This window comes from Glandiceps talaboti, chromosome 4 (genome assembly GCF_964340395.1).
Source record: "Glandiceps talaboti chromosome 4, keGlaTala1.1, whole genome shotgun sequence".
NCBI classification, from domain to species: Eukaryota; Metazoa; Hemichordata; class Enteropneusta; family Spengelidae; genus Glandiceps; species Glandiceps talaboti.
Genome location: NC_135552.1, coordinates 9,307,990 through 9,325,070, shown reverse-complemented (window position 1 = coordinate 9,325,070; position 17,081 = coordinate 9,307,990). Strand labels below are relative to the sequence as shown.

General features: G+C 34.3%; 2 protein-coding genes across 6 annotated transcripts in view; both read right to left on the bottom strand.

The window, feature by feature from the left end:
• The window catches only part of LOC144433627 (sterol O-acyltransferase 1-like), a 31,247-nt gene extending 21,662 nt beyond the window's left edge, over positions 1–9,585 (bottom strand). Inside the window, exon 1 of one of the 5 annotated variants that reach the window (XM_078121963.1) lies at positions 9,478–9,585. In XM_078121963.1, the coding sequence (XP_077978089.1) occupies positions 9,478–9,577 (100 nt within the window). In that variant the 5' untranslated portion in view covers positions 9,578–9,585. The other 4 variants (XM_078121968.1, XM_078121967.1, XM_078121966.1 and 1 more) reach the window with 4 other exon arrangements.
• Positions 9,586–11,810: 2,225 nt separating this feature from the next.
• On the bottom strand, positions 11,811–15,224 carry LOC144434640 (cytidine deaminase-like). Its single transcript, XM_078123141.1, has 5 exons — positions 15,212–15,224; positions 14,596–14,712; positions 13,453–13,564; positions 12,966–13,023; positions 11,811–11,940 (listed from the first exon to the last, which is right to left on the bottom strand). Exons 1-5 carry the CDS (start codon positions 15,222–15,224, stop codon positions 11,824–11,826), a joined length of 417 nt encoding a protein of 138 aa, XP_077979267.1. The 3' UTR covers positions 11,811–11,823.
• Positions 15,225–17,081: the final 1,857 nt, after the last annotated feature.

The window sequence follows — 17,081 nt, the reverse complement described above, 5'->3', positions numbered from 1 at the left end:
CGAAAATACAAATTAACATAAAATATTAAATTCAATCTAATACCATTATATTATCATACCAAATTTTAAACCTAAACTGAAATATTTTGACAAAAATCTACATTACAACATTAACTACATGCAAACTATATACATGTATGACATATGAGATGTGAGAACTATTGAAATAATGACATTCTAAAACCTTGAAATAACCGGGTACAAAATCCCATTTTATAAACAAACAATGAATGTCAAAACTGTACAAATGGTACAAAACCTGTAAAACGACTGCGGCGGTTCCAGTTTTGTCTCTTCTTCATAATTCCTCTCTATATTTTATCTATCCAAACACTACTATATCATGCCACCAACCATAGTTGTAAATAATACAATATACAGAAGGAGACTGTGACCTTTGACACTGGTATTGACTGTCTCCCGTATCTACGTACATACACCTGTACCAAACCACACCTAGTAATGATGTGCAGGATGTGAAGACACCATCGTTGTCATCATCAGCATCATATATGTATATGTATTACCGATTCACCAATATAGTAGAATATTTGGTTTGATAAGGAAACCGCATACAAGCTTTATTGTGATGGGACAATCCATTTTACAATTGGGGAGTGACATTGATGGATTGTCCACTATGCCAAATAGGGAAGGAAGGGTAGATGGACTATTCCATTCGCATTACACAGAACTGCCTGATCATGCTGATACTAAACTTCTACATGTATAATACTTAATAGGACTGGAACCAGTACTTTTTCTCCTTTTTTTACACCACAGCAATATCTTTTTAAAATGAGTTATGATCATATATTTCATAATAAAATATGATGAACATATCTAAAAATGTAACATATACATATATGTACTGCAAAATACATATGTACTGTAAAACAAACAAAGGTCTGTACAGCTTATATGTACAATCTGTGATTTAATACCACTAAAATAATATATCATATACAAAATTAATGTACACTTGAAACATATTTTTTGGAGAGACATTTTAAATCAACAATTTGCTCTTAAAGGAAATCAAAACTAAAGGGTTGTTAGCAATTAATTTATCTGATATCAAACTGCTGTTTACTATGACTCTGATGATGACAGTGTGCAAGTCTTCACAAAACTAAAATTTTCCAAAAATTTCCTTAAAAATAAAATTAATTTATAAGGTATGAATTCACAAATGAGAAATATATATATTAACATGTAAAATTTCCACATTGAGAATGTTCATGATGTGAGCTCGGCCAAAACATCCTACAGAATCAAATTTGTACTTGGGACGTCCTGTTTGAGGTTTTGACATTCTGAAATAAATAGTACTTTGTTTTATCAGTTCAATTAGATTGCAAACAATTGAAAACATCAGACCATTTTCCCAAGCAACAAATCAGAACTTGTGAGTGGCTGTGTTAAATATCAACCATGGCCTGAAAAATTAATATTTATGTTTTCAGTCACACCCTACCTGGTAATCACAGCCTGACAATCATCCAACCATATATTTACATTTCTACTTGCAAGTCCAAGCAACAATATTGATTCCATGACAACATTAGCCATGGCCATTAAAATAAATATTTATGTTTCTGGTTACAGTTTACTTGCCAATATCAACCACAGTCATCAGACATATTTGCTACTCACAAGTCTGATCTTAGCAAAAAGCTTTGCTCCTGTGGCAACATCAACTGTAAACATTAAAACAGGTAGCGATGTTTCTCCTTCCCAAGACAAACCAAAAACTAACTACATGCATGCTCCTTGATATTACCTTGTCATAGAATAAAACTTTTGTTTCTAGTTACACAAACTGACAGGCACAAGCCAAATATTTATATGTCCTGTGGTAACATCAACCACGGCCATATAAATAAATATTTATGTTTCTACTAACAGGTACAAGTCATTGAACATGATCCTAAATGGTAAGGTAATATTAAATGTGGTAATCAAAACAAATGTCTATGTTTCTGGATAAAAGTACATGCCAAAACTATAATCCTGTATACATTTAGCATACAACAATACAAATGTACACATGGCCATCATGACAAAGACTTCTGTTTCATACTATAGGTCTAAGCAAAAAATCATGACCATGTGGCAATATAAATGCTAGCTACATGTATGACCATAAAATACACAATGTATGCTTCTCTTACAGGTGCAATCTTAAATTATCATCCTGTGATAATATCGACTAAGGCCATCATAACAAATATTTGTGTATCTCTTACAGGTACAATCTTATCACCCATGGCCATCAAAACAATATCTGTGTTTCTCTTACTGGTGCAATCTTACAACTAACATCCTGTGATAATATCACCCAAGGCCAACAAAAGTAATATCTGTGTTTCTCTTAAAAGGAATGATCCTAACAGTATCACCCTGTGGGTAAATGTAATATCAACCATGGCCATCAAAACAAAGAGTTGTATTTCTCTTTATATACAAGTGCAATTTTCAACTATCTTGTGGCAATATTATAACCATGGCCATCAAAACAAATATTTGTGTTTCTCTTGACAGTATAATCCTAAAAGTATCACCACATGGTAATATCGAAAAGCTCAATAGTATTGTACCCTACACTGAAATGAATCACCTTATACGTAAATGTATTTGTCAAGCTGTACACACAATATGACACAAAAAATCCAATTTCTTTTTAGGTCTGTGTCAGCGACCCAATGCAATCATAATTCAACCTGTACTACTTATAGATAAATAAAATTATCCTCTGATTAGCATGCACAATGTCTTAATTATTGGTATTTTAACAACATGATTTACTATATTATTAACTGTTTGAAAATAACACCCCTGTACTCCCAGTTACAGCCAATGTACATTACATGTAAGAGTAGATGAAACATGAACAATAATCCTAAAACACGAAACACATTGAGCACATTCAAAAGTTCACTGATGACATAATTTCATGAAATATATGTTTCATTTTCTGAGACTGCAGAAAAATGTGTCATCACTTTATATTGAAGGGATTGACCTGTACTTAGATGACTACAATATATTTTCCAAAATTTGGAAATTTAATAGTTCATTTCCGTGGTTATAAATCCTCCATCGTCAGTCTGAAGTTGAAGAGGAAGTGTATGCAATCAGTAAAGGGATCAATTCCTTCTAATTACATGTGTATATGATTAGTGAATTATATTTTCTAAATATATTGTGAAAATGTACTTTACTCAAATAGATACAAGTCAAATGCAATCCTCTTTCTACCAAGGGTTATCTACTTGTACATGTAAGTCTACAAGTTGAGAAAAACAGCTAGGATTAAAAGCCAGTCCCTGTATTGGGAGCGAATTTTTTCATATTTTTACAATTTTACTTTTAACAGGTACATAATTTTGTCACTGCACAAATGCATGTGTGACTGCCAAGTGATCAAACTCTATTTAATTTAGCATTCCACAATTAGCAATTTGTTGACAAATGAATGGAATGATTGATCCATATCTCTTCCAAGATTGTTTACATATGGGCATCAAGCCAATGTACACAACTAACATACATGTAGTTAATCTACTAATCAGAATGAATGAATAAAAGGTTTGGTGTATTTTTCAAAAGGTAAAAATGAACAGAAAATAGTGAACAGTTATAGTTAGTAATAACTTAGTGTATGGCTGCACAGTGGATATACATGTAGGTGGCCTTTTGGGGGTTCAATGAATGTCTTGACAGGCAATGTACAAATTAATATGTATGTATACTGACGTTACCAAGAATTCCAAAAGTCACTTTGTCACATGACTTGTATTGGTTGGTTTACATCACTGACTGGGGATTCTCACATACAGTACCAACATGTGTTCATTTTTAATGTTAGAAGACAACAATTAATACTTTCTAGCATTCCATGAATATACTATGTTCTGGTATGAAAGTGAATATTCTGGCACCGCGATGTGTCCAACCATAATGCACATGGTAGGGGAATTTTGGCTGTTTTCAAGCCTTCCTTCCATGCTGTTATGACCACATTTTGACCTTTGATTCCATGAGAAGTGATGGTTTTTTTTTTTATTACGGGCAGTACCACAATATGTATATGAAGATGTGTATTTCTGTTACACCAGTATATATGTACATACTTTTAGTAGGTAAAATCTACCTAAGCTCCAGGGTCATTTTCCCACTCTTTAACCCTCACTAAACTTTTTGAATATAGTGTTATACAAACTTCAAAGTAGTGTATTGAAATATTACATGATAACACCCTGAGGGTTCCTAACTCTGTTAGTTACCTGGACTCTAAAAGTAAAACCTATAGCATGCTCTTTACATCACTTTTGCGACTTAAATTTAACCACAACCCCATATGCCATGGTACATGTGACATACATGTGACTACTGAAGTGCATCTAGTCTACAGGCTACAATCTAGTCTAGTCCCTATACAGTATCGTTATCATTTACACCTCAATTAGACTTAGAGACCATGTTGGCATCCAGACTAGCTGCAATCTAGCCTTGAGTCCATACAACAACAAGTATACACACCCTACAATCACAGCATGTTGTGAGATATCAACACATTCATAAGAATTATCAGACAGAATGGTGGATTTTTTTAACGTCCTGTTCTTTCACCTGGAATCAATACAACGCTAACAACAGGAATTTTTCTTAGTGGTAATATGTACACATCAGTCTTGTGCAAGATTGGTAATTCAATTCAATTATAAAAAGGTAAAGTAGTCTGGAGTCACTTCAAATTTAAGGCACCATACCATGTCAGATTAGGATTATTGGGTATAAAGATACTTGCCTGGCAGAAAACTATGAAAACACTAATGTCTTGTCAGCACTTTAATTTAAATACATTAGCTTAGGACCTGCATTTATTTATTTTTATTTATTTATTTATTTACCACCGAACAGGCATTGCCTAATAAGAGGAGGAAGGTTAAGTATTAGTGCAAGAGGAAACCGAAGTGCCCCCCCCCCCCTCCCCAGAAAACCAGTGTTGTTCATCTAGTTTAGAGGCCATCCATTGTTTTTTGAATCTGAAGATCCCTGAATAATATCACGAAGCAGGAGATCTTTAGATTCAAAGCCATACATAGCCTATAGACTAAATATAAATATACACTAGCTTAATTACTATTAGGACCTCATCTGTGCATTGTGTTCTACTTTGGGTTCCGTCATGTACGGATTTTTATGAATCAATATCAAAGAATTCGTGTAATTTACAATTTGGGATAACACTTACTGCAAAACCAGGATAATCAAATTTTATATTAAAAACAGACAACATAAATTAATTACTCTCAATCCTTTGTGATTGCATGCTAAGTTAACAACCTCAGATGTCTTAATTTTGTGCCAAGAAGGATTACACCTCTAGTATTATCATAAATTAAATGTCAAATTTGGCATATTTGAAATGACGAATGAGGTTCAAACTGTCAGTTTCTGGTTTAGCATCAATGAACTTGAATGAAGGACTAGCATTACAAGTTCAAGGCTCAGATTCAAATAAACATCAGCTGCATGCCTTTCAGTGTTGAGTCAAGGTTTCACACTAAATGACCTTTGTACATTTTATGTTCAAGGTCAGAAAGTTGAGGTCACTGAATGGCTAATATTTAGAGCATACAAGTCTATATCTGTTATCATGGCCTTCAGATTGGTTGATTAAAATGCTTGGACTATATCAAATAATTAACATAGAGGGGTTAATACAAAACTGAAAATTCAATATAGTTTTGATGCAGACAACTGCACTGTGCTTTGCTTGGATTAATAATTCAAATATAATGCTTGTTTTTAACAAAATAGTTCCATGGTAACTATATGACGATGACTCAACAAGAGAACTGGAGAGCATGGATTTACACAAGCTCAGTGATTTTGACCATTTGACACACTGTAAACAGTCAAGCCAGATAGCAAGTCTCAAACTAAATTTAGACCTATAATTTTGCAAATCATTCACTGTTTTTGTTCTATTTTAGGGTATATCTACAAAATGTAAACACTTCAATACAGGTCATCAGCAATGGCAATTTAGGATATTTTGTTAGTTACAGAACCCCAGTTGACCTGACTTGACTAGCCTCACTAGGTCAGTAGGTCAGTTTACTTGTTGTAAATCTACAACATTTGACACACCACTGGCGCTCAGTAATTTCTTCCTTCTGACTAACAAGAAAATCCATTCTTTATTTATTTTGATCATCAGAAATTTTGGTCTTTTATGAAAGGGCACACTTCACAAAGATATATATATATATATATTTATTTTTTTTAAATGTGAGCTTGTCATGTAATCTACACAGCCAGACAAACACAGTCTGTGGGAAGTAAAAAAAAAATCCATTCATTTACAGAAATGTTCCCTTTAGGTTTAAAAAAATAATTGTTTGGTTTCGGGTACCCAGCCACACCTAGCTCTTAACTGCCAACCCTAAACTTTTTCTTTTTTTTTTTACATATTTGAGAAAAAAATTATAAAATCACAAATATTGTGAAGTCTCACGTGAAATAGTGGATGCGGAAACTACCATCAACTTAAAAAGACAATATAAAACAGTTCTTCAAATCTGTAATGGCTGGACATTACACAGAGACCATTTGGAAAACAATGGAAAACCTGAACTAGACACTCACACAGACAAAAAATATATAATATTAATAAAATAAAATAAAAAATCTACCTACCCCACCTATTCTAAAATTGAGCGTAATCGGAACCACACAATTTCTTTTATTAGGCCTTATATTTAAAATGAGAAGAAAAAAAACGTTATCCCCTATTTCAACTATCAACTATTGCGTGTTGTCGATGTAATAAGAGATTGAATTGTTTATGAAGGCTAGTACATGCAGAACTAAATGTACTCATCTCGTGGGACAGAAATGCTCATAAAAATGTCGAAAAAGTACAGTAATACTGGACTTAATTATTTGCATATCTTTTTGAATCAACATACAATGTATGCATTGAGAATTGCATCACAGTATTATGTGATAAATGGCACAAGTGGCAGAGTTTGGAAATAACAAAGTAATAAAAGACAGTAAAATACAATAGTATAATGAAAATGACCACCACTTTGGACGATATCCGATTCATGAGTCACACCATTGTTGTATGGTCAGTTGGACCATAGACCTTCCACCAAGGGTCTATGGTTGGACTATCATAAATACATGTATGGCAATTTGTTTTGATTTTCTTTCATTTTAAAGTAACAGCTTAAATTCTCTTGTATATTTTTCTTTTGCAGATAAATGGTGGTTTTGAATATATTCTGACTTTAAATCAGTTGCTCACCGAGACACTTATTATGCCCTTACTATCTACAACGATCAAAACCACAATGTTGTTTTGGATAGCTAGATATAGTAAAACCACAGTATGAGATAGTCTAGTGAGTTGCTGGGCTAAATCAGACATATACATTTGTATGCACTACATCGTACATGTATCTGGAATACTGAACTTCTACGTTCATTTGCTTTAATTCCTCTACATCTCAGGAATGATATTTATACCTATTTTCTACCTCAGGTACTATCATTATATTTATTGATGGACTATTTTGAAAAAAGTCATTCTCCAGTCACAACACCAGTAACTTGACTACAGTGTTAATGGAGGTTGAGAGCATGTACAATATTGAATTAATCGATTTGAAGTCGTCCATTTTGCAGCTTGAGTGAACATTAGTTGTTACACAAGAAATAACAGACTCCACAACATGTAGGTTGAATTTCGTGAAAAAGTATTTTTCTATATTTATCAAGGACTTTAGCAAGGATCTGGTGATTTTAATTTTTTTTTTTATTCTCTGGGTTTTTGATAGGTTTTTGATATGGAAGAACCACAGCAGAGAGGAACAGAGATTTGTTGGAGTTCTCCAAGCCAGCATAAATTTCAAGTGTTAACAGCAGGAGTGCATACAAAAATAAAATTGCCAAGCCCAATAATGCCCAGACTCAAGGACATAAACAATGTGGAAGGAAATAGCCTCTTCACATATATGAAAAGGGTTATTAATAGTCCCTTGCCAAGTACTCAGTTAGGACATGTCGATGTCTGTCACTTCAAAGGAACGTTTTTGTGTTAAATAACTTACTTGCTATAATACTTCCACATTCTAAACCCACAATGCATGCCATTGTCAAATACCATGGACATATATGATATAGCTATGATACAACTAACAACGACTGTCGACTGTCGGTACTGGTACAGTCCTGCTTGCTTAGGGAGAAAGTCGTCCCTTAGGTATGCACCGTCTGCAAGCATGGCAAGCAGGATTAGTACTGGTATTACAACATGGCCAAGGGACTGTACTTTAAGAAGACTAGCAAAAACAGTATCATATGACAATATATGTATTCATAAATACGAGACAATGAACAGTGAAGATGGAGCTCATCTTGATATATAGACACAGACTAAGTTTCATTTCAGATTGGAGATTTCAGTTTCACTGCCTATTTGTTGTAGTGATACTAGCATTATGGTTTATTCTACCTCTAGAATCTATGACTCGCGTATTAGTACGATGTTCTGACATATGACAAACTGTAGAACGGCACATGGAATTCTTAAAAACAATATTAATACACATAATATCTGATATTGTGGACATTACATATTACAGAGTAAAGCTGGTGATTCATGGGTGATGACGTGCCATACTGTACCTTGAAAAATCTTCCGAATTAACTCTCGGATCACATAGACGGTTAGCCGTCAAAGAAAGTACGTTGGCGTTTGCTCCTACGCTATCCTTCTCAAGGTATCCTTCAGAGTTCGTGTGAGTTCACATTTAAATAGAAAGTTTGTTGCCCCACATACGTCACACATATGTTAGTTTGTGATACTTTCACTGAGCCGGTGAGTGACGATGACGCCGATATTGGGCGATATTAATGTGCGTTTATCGTGAAATTTTACGGAGTGAAAACGAATCATACACATAATATACATTTTTAGAATAAAATTGCTTTGGAACGGGGACATTTCTCACAAAATAAACCCCATACATCTATATATTATGCAACGTTATAATATCAATACAAATTACAATAGTAAAGTTATGCATGTTTCACAGTCATTTGTGAGCTTCCCCTTCTCCGGGAGCTCCATTGTCATAGGGTTAGCATAATGATGTTATTATGTATTAACGAATAATTAAATACCGACAACAAAATACCGACACCGGTGAAGGTATTTTGTGAATACTCGTAAATATCTTCTATTGTCATTATTTTAGCTTACACGTGACTGTGCACAGTACGATTTCCATTCATTCATAGTAATTCGGGTTCTGTGAATCACTGAATTGTGATGGTTGTTGACGATTTTCGATTGTATGACTTCCTTGCCTAACAGTCTCACTAAAAACACCTAAATTGAAATAAGAAGAAATATTCTAACCTGTCTGTACCAAAAACAAGATATTTCCTTACCATTTATGTAAGAATAACGCTGCCTTTCGTGAATTGTACCGTTAGATGTCTGGCTCGCCATTTCGATGCCTACGTTCGCGGTTCGTGTATGTTCGTGCATATGGATTTTGACCCCCTAACTTGCCGTAAAATGTTCTACCCGGGCTATGCATGTGACTAAGACCTTCCCGGAAATAATGAAGACGAAAACAAAGAGCTGTTCATGCGTAGTAGCTAGGGCGAGGTGGGCATTGCATTATAGAAAAGAATTTAAAAAAAAGTTTATAGCAGAAACATCGACTGAAGTTACGCGACATGGGGACATCACTGAGTAGTAATTTAAATATTGGGGATGGGGGGGGGGGGCGGTTATGATTATGTTGCAGGCCTACTGTTTTTCTTTTTTTAATTTTACTTATGTCTTGTCATGTATTTATTTGTCTCCATTCTTTCATTATGACAACCTTAAATCAGCTTCCATAGCTGGTTTTGTGCTGAGTACATAAATAAATAAATAAATAAATAAATAAATAAATAAATAAATAAATAAATAAATAAATAAATAAATAAATAAATAAATAAAAAAATCATGCATATGGTCATATACGTCTGTTCACAGGAAACGTATTACAAACAGAGAAACAAACAAACAACCTAATAAACAACAAATAAACATATACAAACAGTTACCAAAGAAACAAATGAACTGTGCATGTATACATGAATATACCATAAATAACTATAGATTATATTTATAACATGATAACGTCCATCATACATATATATACAAACCTGTATTCTATACTACGTTACGATGTTTCTAGTATTATTCAGAACCATATGCAGTGTATGTACATGTATACATAATAGAATCGAAGTTATGATTATAAGCTATATAGTTATTCATATGTTTACGATACTTTTATTTGCTAACACATACTAGTATTTTGTGTTTGTGTTTGATTGATACATAAATTAATACAAATATAACATTTGGTGACTATTCGTGAACCCTCAATCGAAAGCATTGATTAAAGAAATATCAAACTTTCATATCTTTGATCGTGATAATCAATTCTTAGTATATTAAAAATAGATTTCAACAGCTGTGATAGGGTCACTTATTTTCTGTCTCGGGAGAAGTTAATTCTTCCGTACAACATGTTTTAAAGCTGCACTTGCTGTTACGGGAACGAGTTTTAAAAAAAATGTTTTATTATTAAGTTCAATAACTTATTACTAGTTATATCGTAGACCGTGAACAATATCGTATCACCTGTAGATAAACTTCTTTTGTAGGAGTATATACGATAAATCCAATCAAATTGATTTTGGGTCCGCACCAAAATGAGCGCCCTCAACGGCGATCACTATTTCAACCTGTTTCTGTGCTGTTGATGAATAATATCGACCACTGGTTAATATGTCCAATGTCTAATTATTGGCATTTTAACGATTTGTAGATACTTGTACTGTAGCTATAGTGGCCTGATTGAAAAATGATATTCCAGTTACACTAGTACATATTGACGTGGTGACAGATTGTAAAACCAAGTTTTCTTCTCGCTCAAGATTGAAACTTGCCACTGCACTGCCTACTGACAATTCAATATTGACCATTAATTAACAGAGATAATGTCTTCTTCTTTAAATAACTAATTTACCAATTTTTAGTGAATACATTTTTGTTTATATTCGATGAAAAAATATCCTAGCTGCAGGTTTCACGGCTTAGTTGTATTGTACGGCCTCTCTAAAATAGAGTTATGAACATTGGTAAATGCTGCTCATAAAAGACCCACCACTAGACACTGGGTGGGGGTTGGAGGGGGTGGGGCTTCGCATTTCTTGAAACAATGCTCACTCCATTAGTAATGGATTCTAGACTGAGATCAAGAAAAATTCCTAACATTGTTTATATACAGCGCCCCCAGCGTCTAATATACCTTAGTCGACGACCCCAGATGCCTAATTTTACAGCTCTGTGTTAGACATGTCATGTAATGCAGTGTTGGTAAAATGACCTTTCTTTGTATGAAAAATACAACTAAGACGAAATTAATCTCCTCTTTTATTCATACTTTGAACAAATTTGAAATGATTTAATTCCCTGTTTCTGTTTCATTTTTAGAAATGGTGTGAACTCGTCGCATTAAAGAAAACAAGGCGACGTCGTTTTTGTCATTCAACCATTTAGCAATTTATTCATCGATAATTACATTCCCGATAACGAACATTGATGTAGCTTGTCTGAACCGACATATAGCTTGCTTGGTTTTTATTAACCTACTTTGTTATTACATAACGAAGTAAAATGATTCAGTTCAATTCAAAATTGAAAGCTTTTGGTTGTCGGACCGTTGGGAATCAGATTCGCTCTGCCTGTAGATCTTTAGGACCGAATCCAAATGGTAGTAGCTGATCACTGGACAGCTTCATGTACGTCAGATCAGGCTTTACCAGGTAGAGATCACATTCACCAAACTAAATTCAATAACAAACAAAAAACAAAGCAGATTCCTTCGTGTAATATGACATACGTCCATTCGAAATGTATATATATATATATATATATATATATATATATATATATATATATATATATATATATATATATATATATATATATATATATATTATATATACACACACACATACAGACACACTCGCGCGCACATACATACATACATACATACATACATACATACATACATACATACATACATACATACATACATACATACGTACATACATACATACATACATACATACATACGTACGTACGTACGCAAACACATAAACACACAGAGAACATCATTAATGATTTAACTAAAGAGTTTACATGTAAAACAACATTTGAATATATAAAGACATCCATCATTAAAAGTACTAGGGGTGTAATTATAAGGCGCAAGACCAGTAACGACAAATATACTGACCACTCTGACACACAACATGCAATATATATTTGCCAGACAACACAGACATGCCATGACAGAATCAACGGTCATCGTTCAGACATTAAAATTAACATCAGTTACATTTCTTGAGCCTCAGTCAACAACACCAGGACATGCATTACAGCTGTAGCGTTTTAACAACCACAACCATATACCAAATACTGATATGGCAATCATACAAATGGAAAGTACAGGGTAACCCCCCCCCCCCTCCGCCAAACAAACCAATCAAATTAAAGGACAGAACAGTGGACTCAATACGGTGAACCCTCAGGAATTCAAAACTAAACTTTCATAATTACAAAATCCTATCTTTTAAATTTTGTTACCCGATTAAATTCTTTTCAGACATGCAGGCTCTGTAGCTTGAGAAACGCCATTAGAATCAGAAGTAATAAGATAGAAAGTTCATCAAGTCATATAGTTAATATACAAAATGTATATGACATATGGACGTTTACACCTGAGAAACGAGCAGTACTGATATCAATTTCACCCATCACTAAAATAGGCCTTGTCTAGTTGACGTCACATGATTGCACGCCTTACCTCCACCATGAACTGTCTACAGGCGCCACACGGTCCTTTAAAAGTGTGCTTGATATCCCTGTAATGAATATATATTGCTAACATTATTAACGGTATGTAGAAATGAATTGAAATGGTATCATTGAATATCATTAAAACCTTTGGTGACACTCCACATGACCCTGTGCTAGTTCAATCAATAATAACCTTATTTGCATGCTTTAGCAGAACATAAATGTCCATGACTTTCATTTGAAGACAATAAGTACTCAAGATTCATGAATATTTATATTCGGTCATTGCATATGCATGCTCGCTTATCACTCCCATGGGGCAATGTGTATCCAAAGCTAGGAATACGTTTCAATTCAGGATTTCTCAATTTTCACGCAGAATTAATGTAAATGAATTCACCAATGACTCTCCAGGACTAGTTGTTTGCTAACAAATCCTTGATTTCCTAGAGTGACCCTCTTTAATAGTATAAACTACAAAAATATACACTCACGTTCCCACAGCAATAGCTTTAAATTCTCGATGACCTTCTGTTACGGCCTTGCATACTGTTGTCCTTTCAGCACAAAGTGATAGTCCGTAGCATGCATTTTCCACATTGGAGCCTAGAAGGTGAAAAAAATCATGATCATGATCGAGATCGTCATGATCACCACGATCATGGCATTATCGGTGAATGTCGCCACTGAGCAGCGCCCTCATATGCCCTAGCGCTAAGGCAAGAATAGACTGGAGTGCCAGGGTTAACGTGCTTGTTCAGGAGAACGAAACTTGGCCAAATGCAACTATGCAACTATGCAACTATATATATATATATATATATATATATATATATATATATATATATATATATATATATATATATATATATATATATATATATATATATATATATATATATATATACATATATATATATATATATATATATATATATAATATGTGTGTGTATGTATATACTCATATGTGTCTCACTGGAAAGAACAGTGCTCGATGCAATATTAGTAGCAGAGCATTATAGACGTAATAAGTCGATGTAATAAGTCGTTCCTTAGAGTTTCACGCTTCCTCAGCGATGATCATATAGAAGAAAAAAAAAAAAAAAAATATATATATATATATATATATATATATATATTGAGTTGGTTGTATGAATAGTATATTCAGAAACATGATAGTATATTATTTCAATAATATACAGGCCCGTATATACATATATACATGTCGATAAATAGTTATCCATGGATTTAAAATGATATATCTTTACCCATGCCAATTTGTTTGTTTGTTTGTTTGTTTGTTTGTTTGTAACACGGTTCCTTGGCTCCCTGTGGTCTGACATGTATATTTCCCAGGTACGTTCGCACTGAACTGTAAAAGATCTTAGGTTATCACACTCATACCATTTAACCAATAGTTGATGTAGACAATTCTTACGAAAAGTCTGATCGTAGTGAAATGAACTAGAATAGCTGGAAGGAGGCATTCGATTCTGAACAGTTGAGATAAAAGAAGTTCGGTAGGTGCCTCGATTCTCCCAGGGCTGCATAATCGAACGCACCCATGTCTGCGTACATCGACCCAGCTATAGCTATTACCCGACATTTGATAAAGATATCATGTAGGGCATCAATACCTGTGTACATGTGTCCATCCGCAGTAATCAATGCGCAACCCACTCTAAATTGACTATATGGACAATATGCAGTCTCCTTTGCCTTCTGACATTCTCTGATCAGCTTCTTGAATTCTTCTAAGAAATGATAATTATTTTAATACATTATTGAATCCTCATTATATGCTTACGTACGCCGATTATCCGAACTGTTCGGCCATCTTTAGACCATTTCTTTTAGTGGTCTGAGGATCACCCGAACTCACTTTGTGTCCCCGGAAAAAAAAAACTACAGACAGTTCCACTGTTGATATCTATGATCTGGAGAATATGCGAGTTACATCGAGCTGTTGTTTTAAATTCATGATTCAGTCATGGAAGTACCAACCATTTTTTTTACCTACCAGACAGACTGAGGTATCGGAACTATGATGTGTTGGCTAACGGACTGGTTAATCTCGTACGTGCATTTGTACTTGAACGGGGTAAATGACTAATTGTCACCATGACCACAAACAGGTTATCCAATCGAAGGCATATATATGATAGAGTAATATAATATTTAGCATTCTTAAAATTTTAAATGAGAGTAATTCTCACCAAGTTAAGAGAACTAATTATGACTGTAAGTACTGACCTGTCGATTCCATGTTGATTATTGTTGGTAACGTATTTAGGAGGTGTTCCCTTTCAGCTTGGGTGGGGGGGGGGGATTTCCCTTCAAAGCATTCGATTTTATTTCGTGAACACTCCTACAAATTAAGAGGTCAGCGAGAAGCTCTCTATCTTACGTAGTAACCTCACCCTCGAATGCCCTGCTTTCTCCCTCTATTTTGTGCCGTATAAAAAGTCTTTTATGTATCCATATATTTTATAGCGGAAAATATCTGCCCCCACGGAATTAAAGCGAGCAAACCCTTCTTGACAATGACATTATCACCAAGTATTCTTGACGTTTTGTAGACGATGACTTATCGAATATAAGTGTTATACATACATGGACCTTGAAATCAATAAACACAATTCAACATGACTAAACACATGTCATATATCTAATAACTCACAGCTGCAATTGAGGAAGCTAGCTGTTCGTGCACAAATCACCTGCAGCTTGAAACTTTTTTGAATTTGAAGAGGTATTATTGCTCGTCTGTGGAAGGGGAGCGATGGCGCATAGCTTTTTCTTATTAAAAATTCGGTTCATTGAGTAAGAGGGACAAGGCGAATGGAAAATGTGATGGGTAGTCTTTGGATAGCAGTGTTAAATATTTGGTGTGTAACGTGTTCAAATCCACTTGACATAGTTAATATAATGGTGAATAAATACATGCAGTCGTTTTTGGATCTGAACCTTAACCTTAATTGTTAACCATTCATCACTCAAGTGTACAGAAAAGAAAAGAACCCATGAGTCTGAAGTTGAGGGCGAGGTAAGCCCAACTACACACAGGAGGTCGGTTCGGTCTGAGCTGGAATCGATTCCTGAGAAAATCCACAGTCATCATTCCATAAGTTTTAATTGCACTTATCTGGTGATTTGTCACAATTCTTTTATGTCGAGGCCACGCATGCGCATTGGCTCGTCACTCCTGCCACTGATTATGCATGAGTATTTAAATATCATTCAGTTACTAACAGTAGACATAAGGTATATTGTACTCGATTATTGTCTGAAAAATGCCTATACAAGGTTTATTCATAGAGCTATTTTAAGTCGATAAACAAAGATATCTTTAGAAAATGAATAATTAATGAAAAATTAAAGAATTAGAAATCAAAAGTTGTATACTAATTAATCGAACGATCAATATGGTAAAAAATGTGCCTTGGGGTCCCACACCACGATGGAAAAATTAATGTAGCCGGTAAATTAGTGACGCTCAAATGTAACGTGTTTTTTTTCCTGAGGAAAACATTTCTTGATACGAAAGACTTTTTTCCTCCAATTGAAGTCAGAGGTCACGTGAATGAGCAATGTATTGGATTTAACATGGGAGCTTACATAGCTTACGCGACGTGACACATTGTGTTTGTTAACATATAAAAAGAATGTCATTCTGACATGCGCATTGGACAACATCTAAACTTTAAGTACAGGGATTAACATTTAACGTGGTAGGAATCCCTTGACTGTTTGATATTCAGTATTCACATTCCACCAGACATTGTCCTCACGATAACTTGCGCCAAGACCTCAGACCACTAAAAGAAATTTAGTGGTCTGAGTCAAGACATACTAGCTTGACCTACTATCTACTTGACTTAAACTTCATCTACTGTTCGTTTACTGCAATTGCCTAATCTCAAGTCAATGTATTTCAGTTTTCATTCACATATGTTGAACTTGCAGAAATATTCTCATAAATACTCATTCTTTCACACCTCTAAAGTTCTCTTCTGAGTCTATTAGATGCATATAATATGAGAACTGTCACAGTTTCATGATTTGTTACCAACTGGTATGCATAATTCCCACTTATTGTAGTCTTGAGTGCTTATAGCCTTCT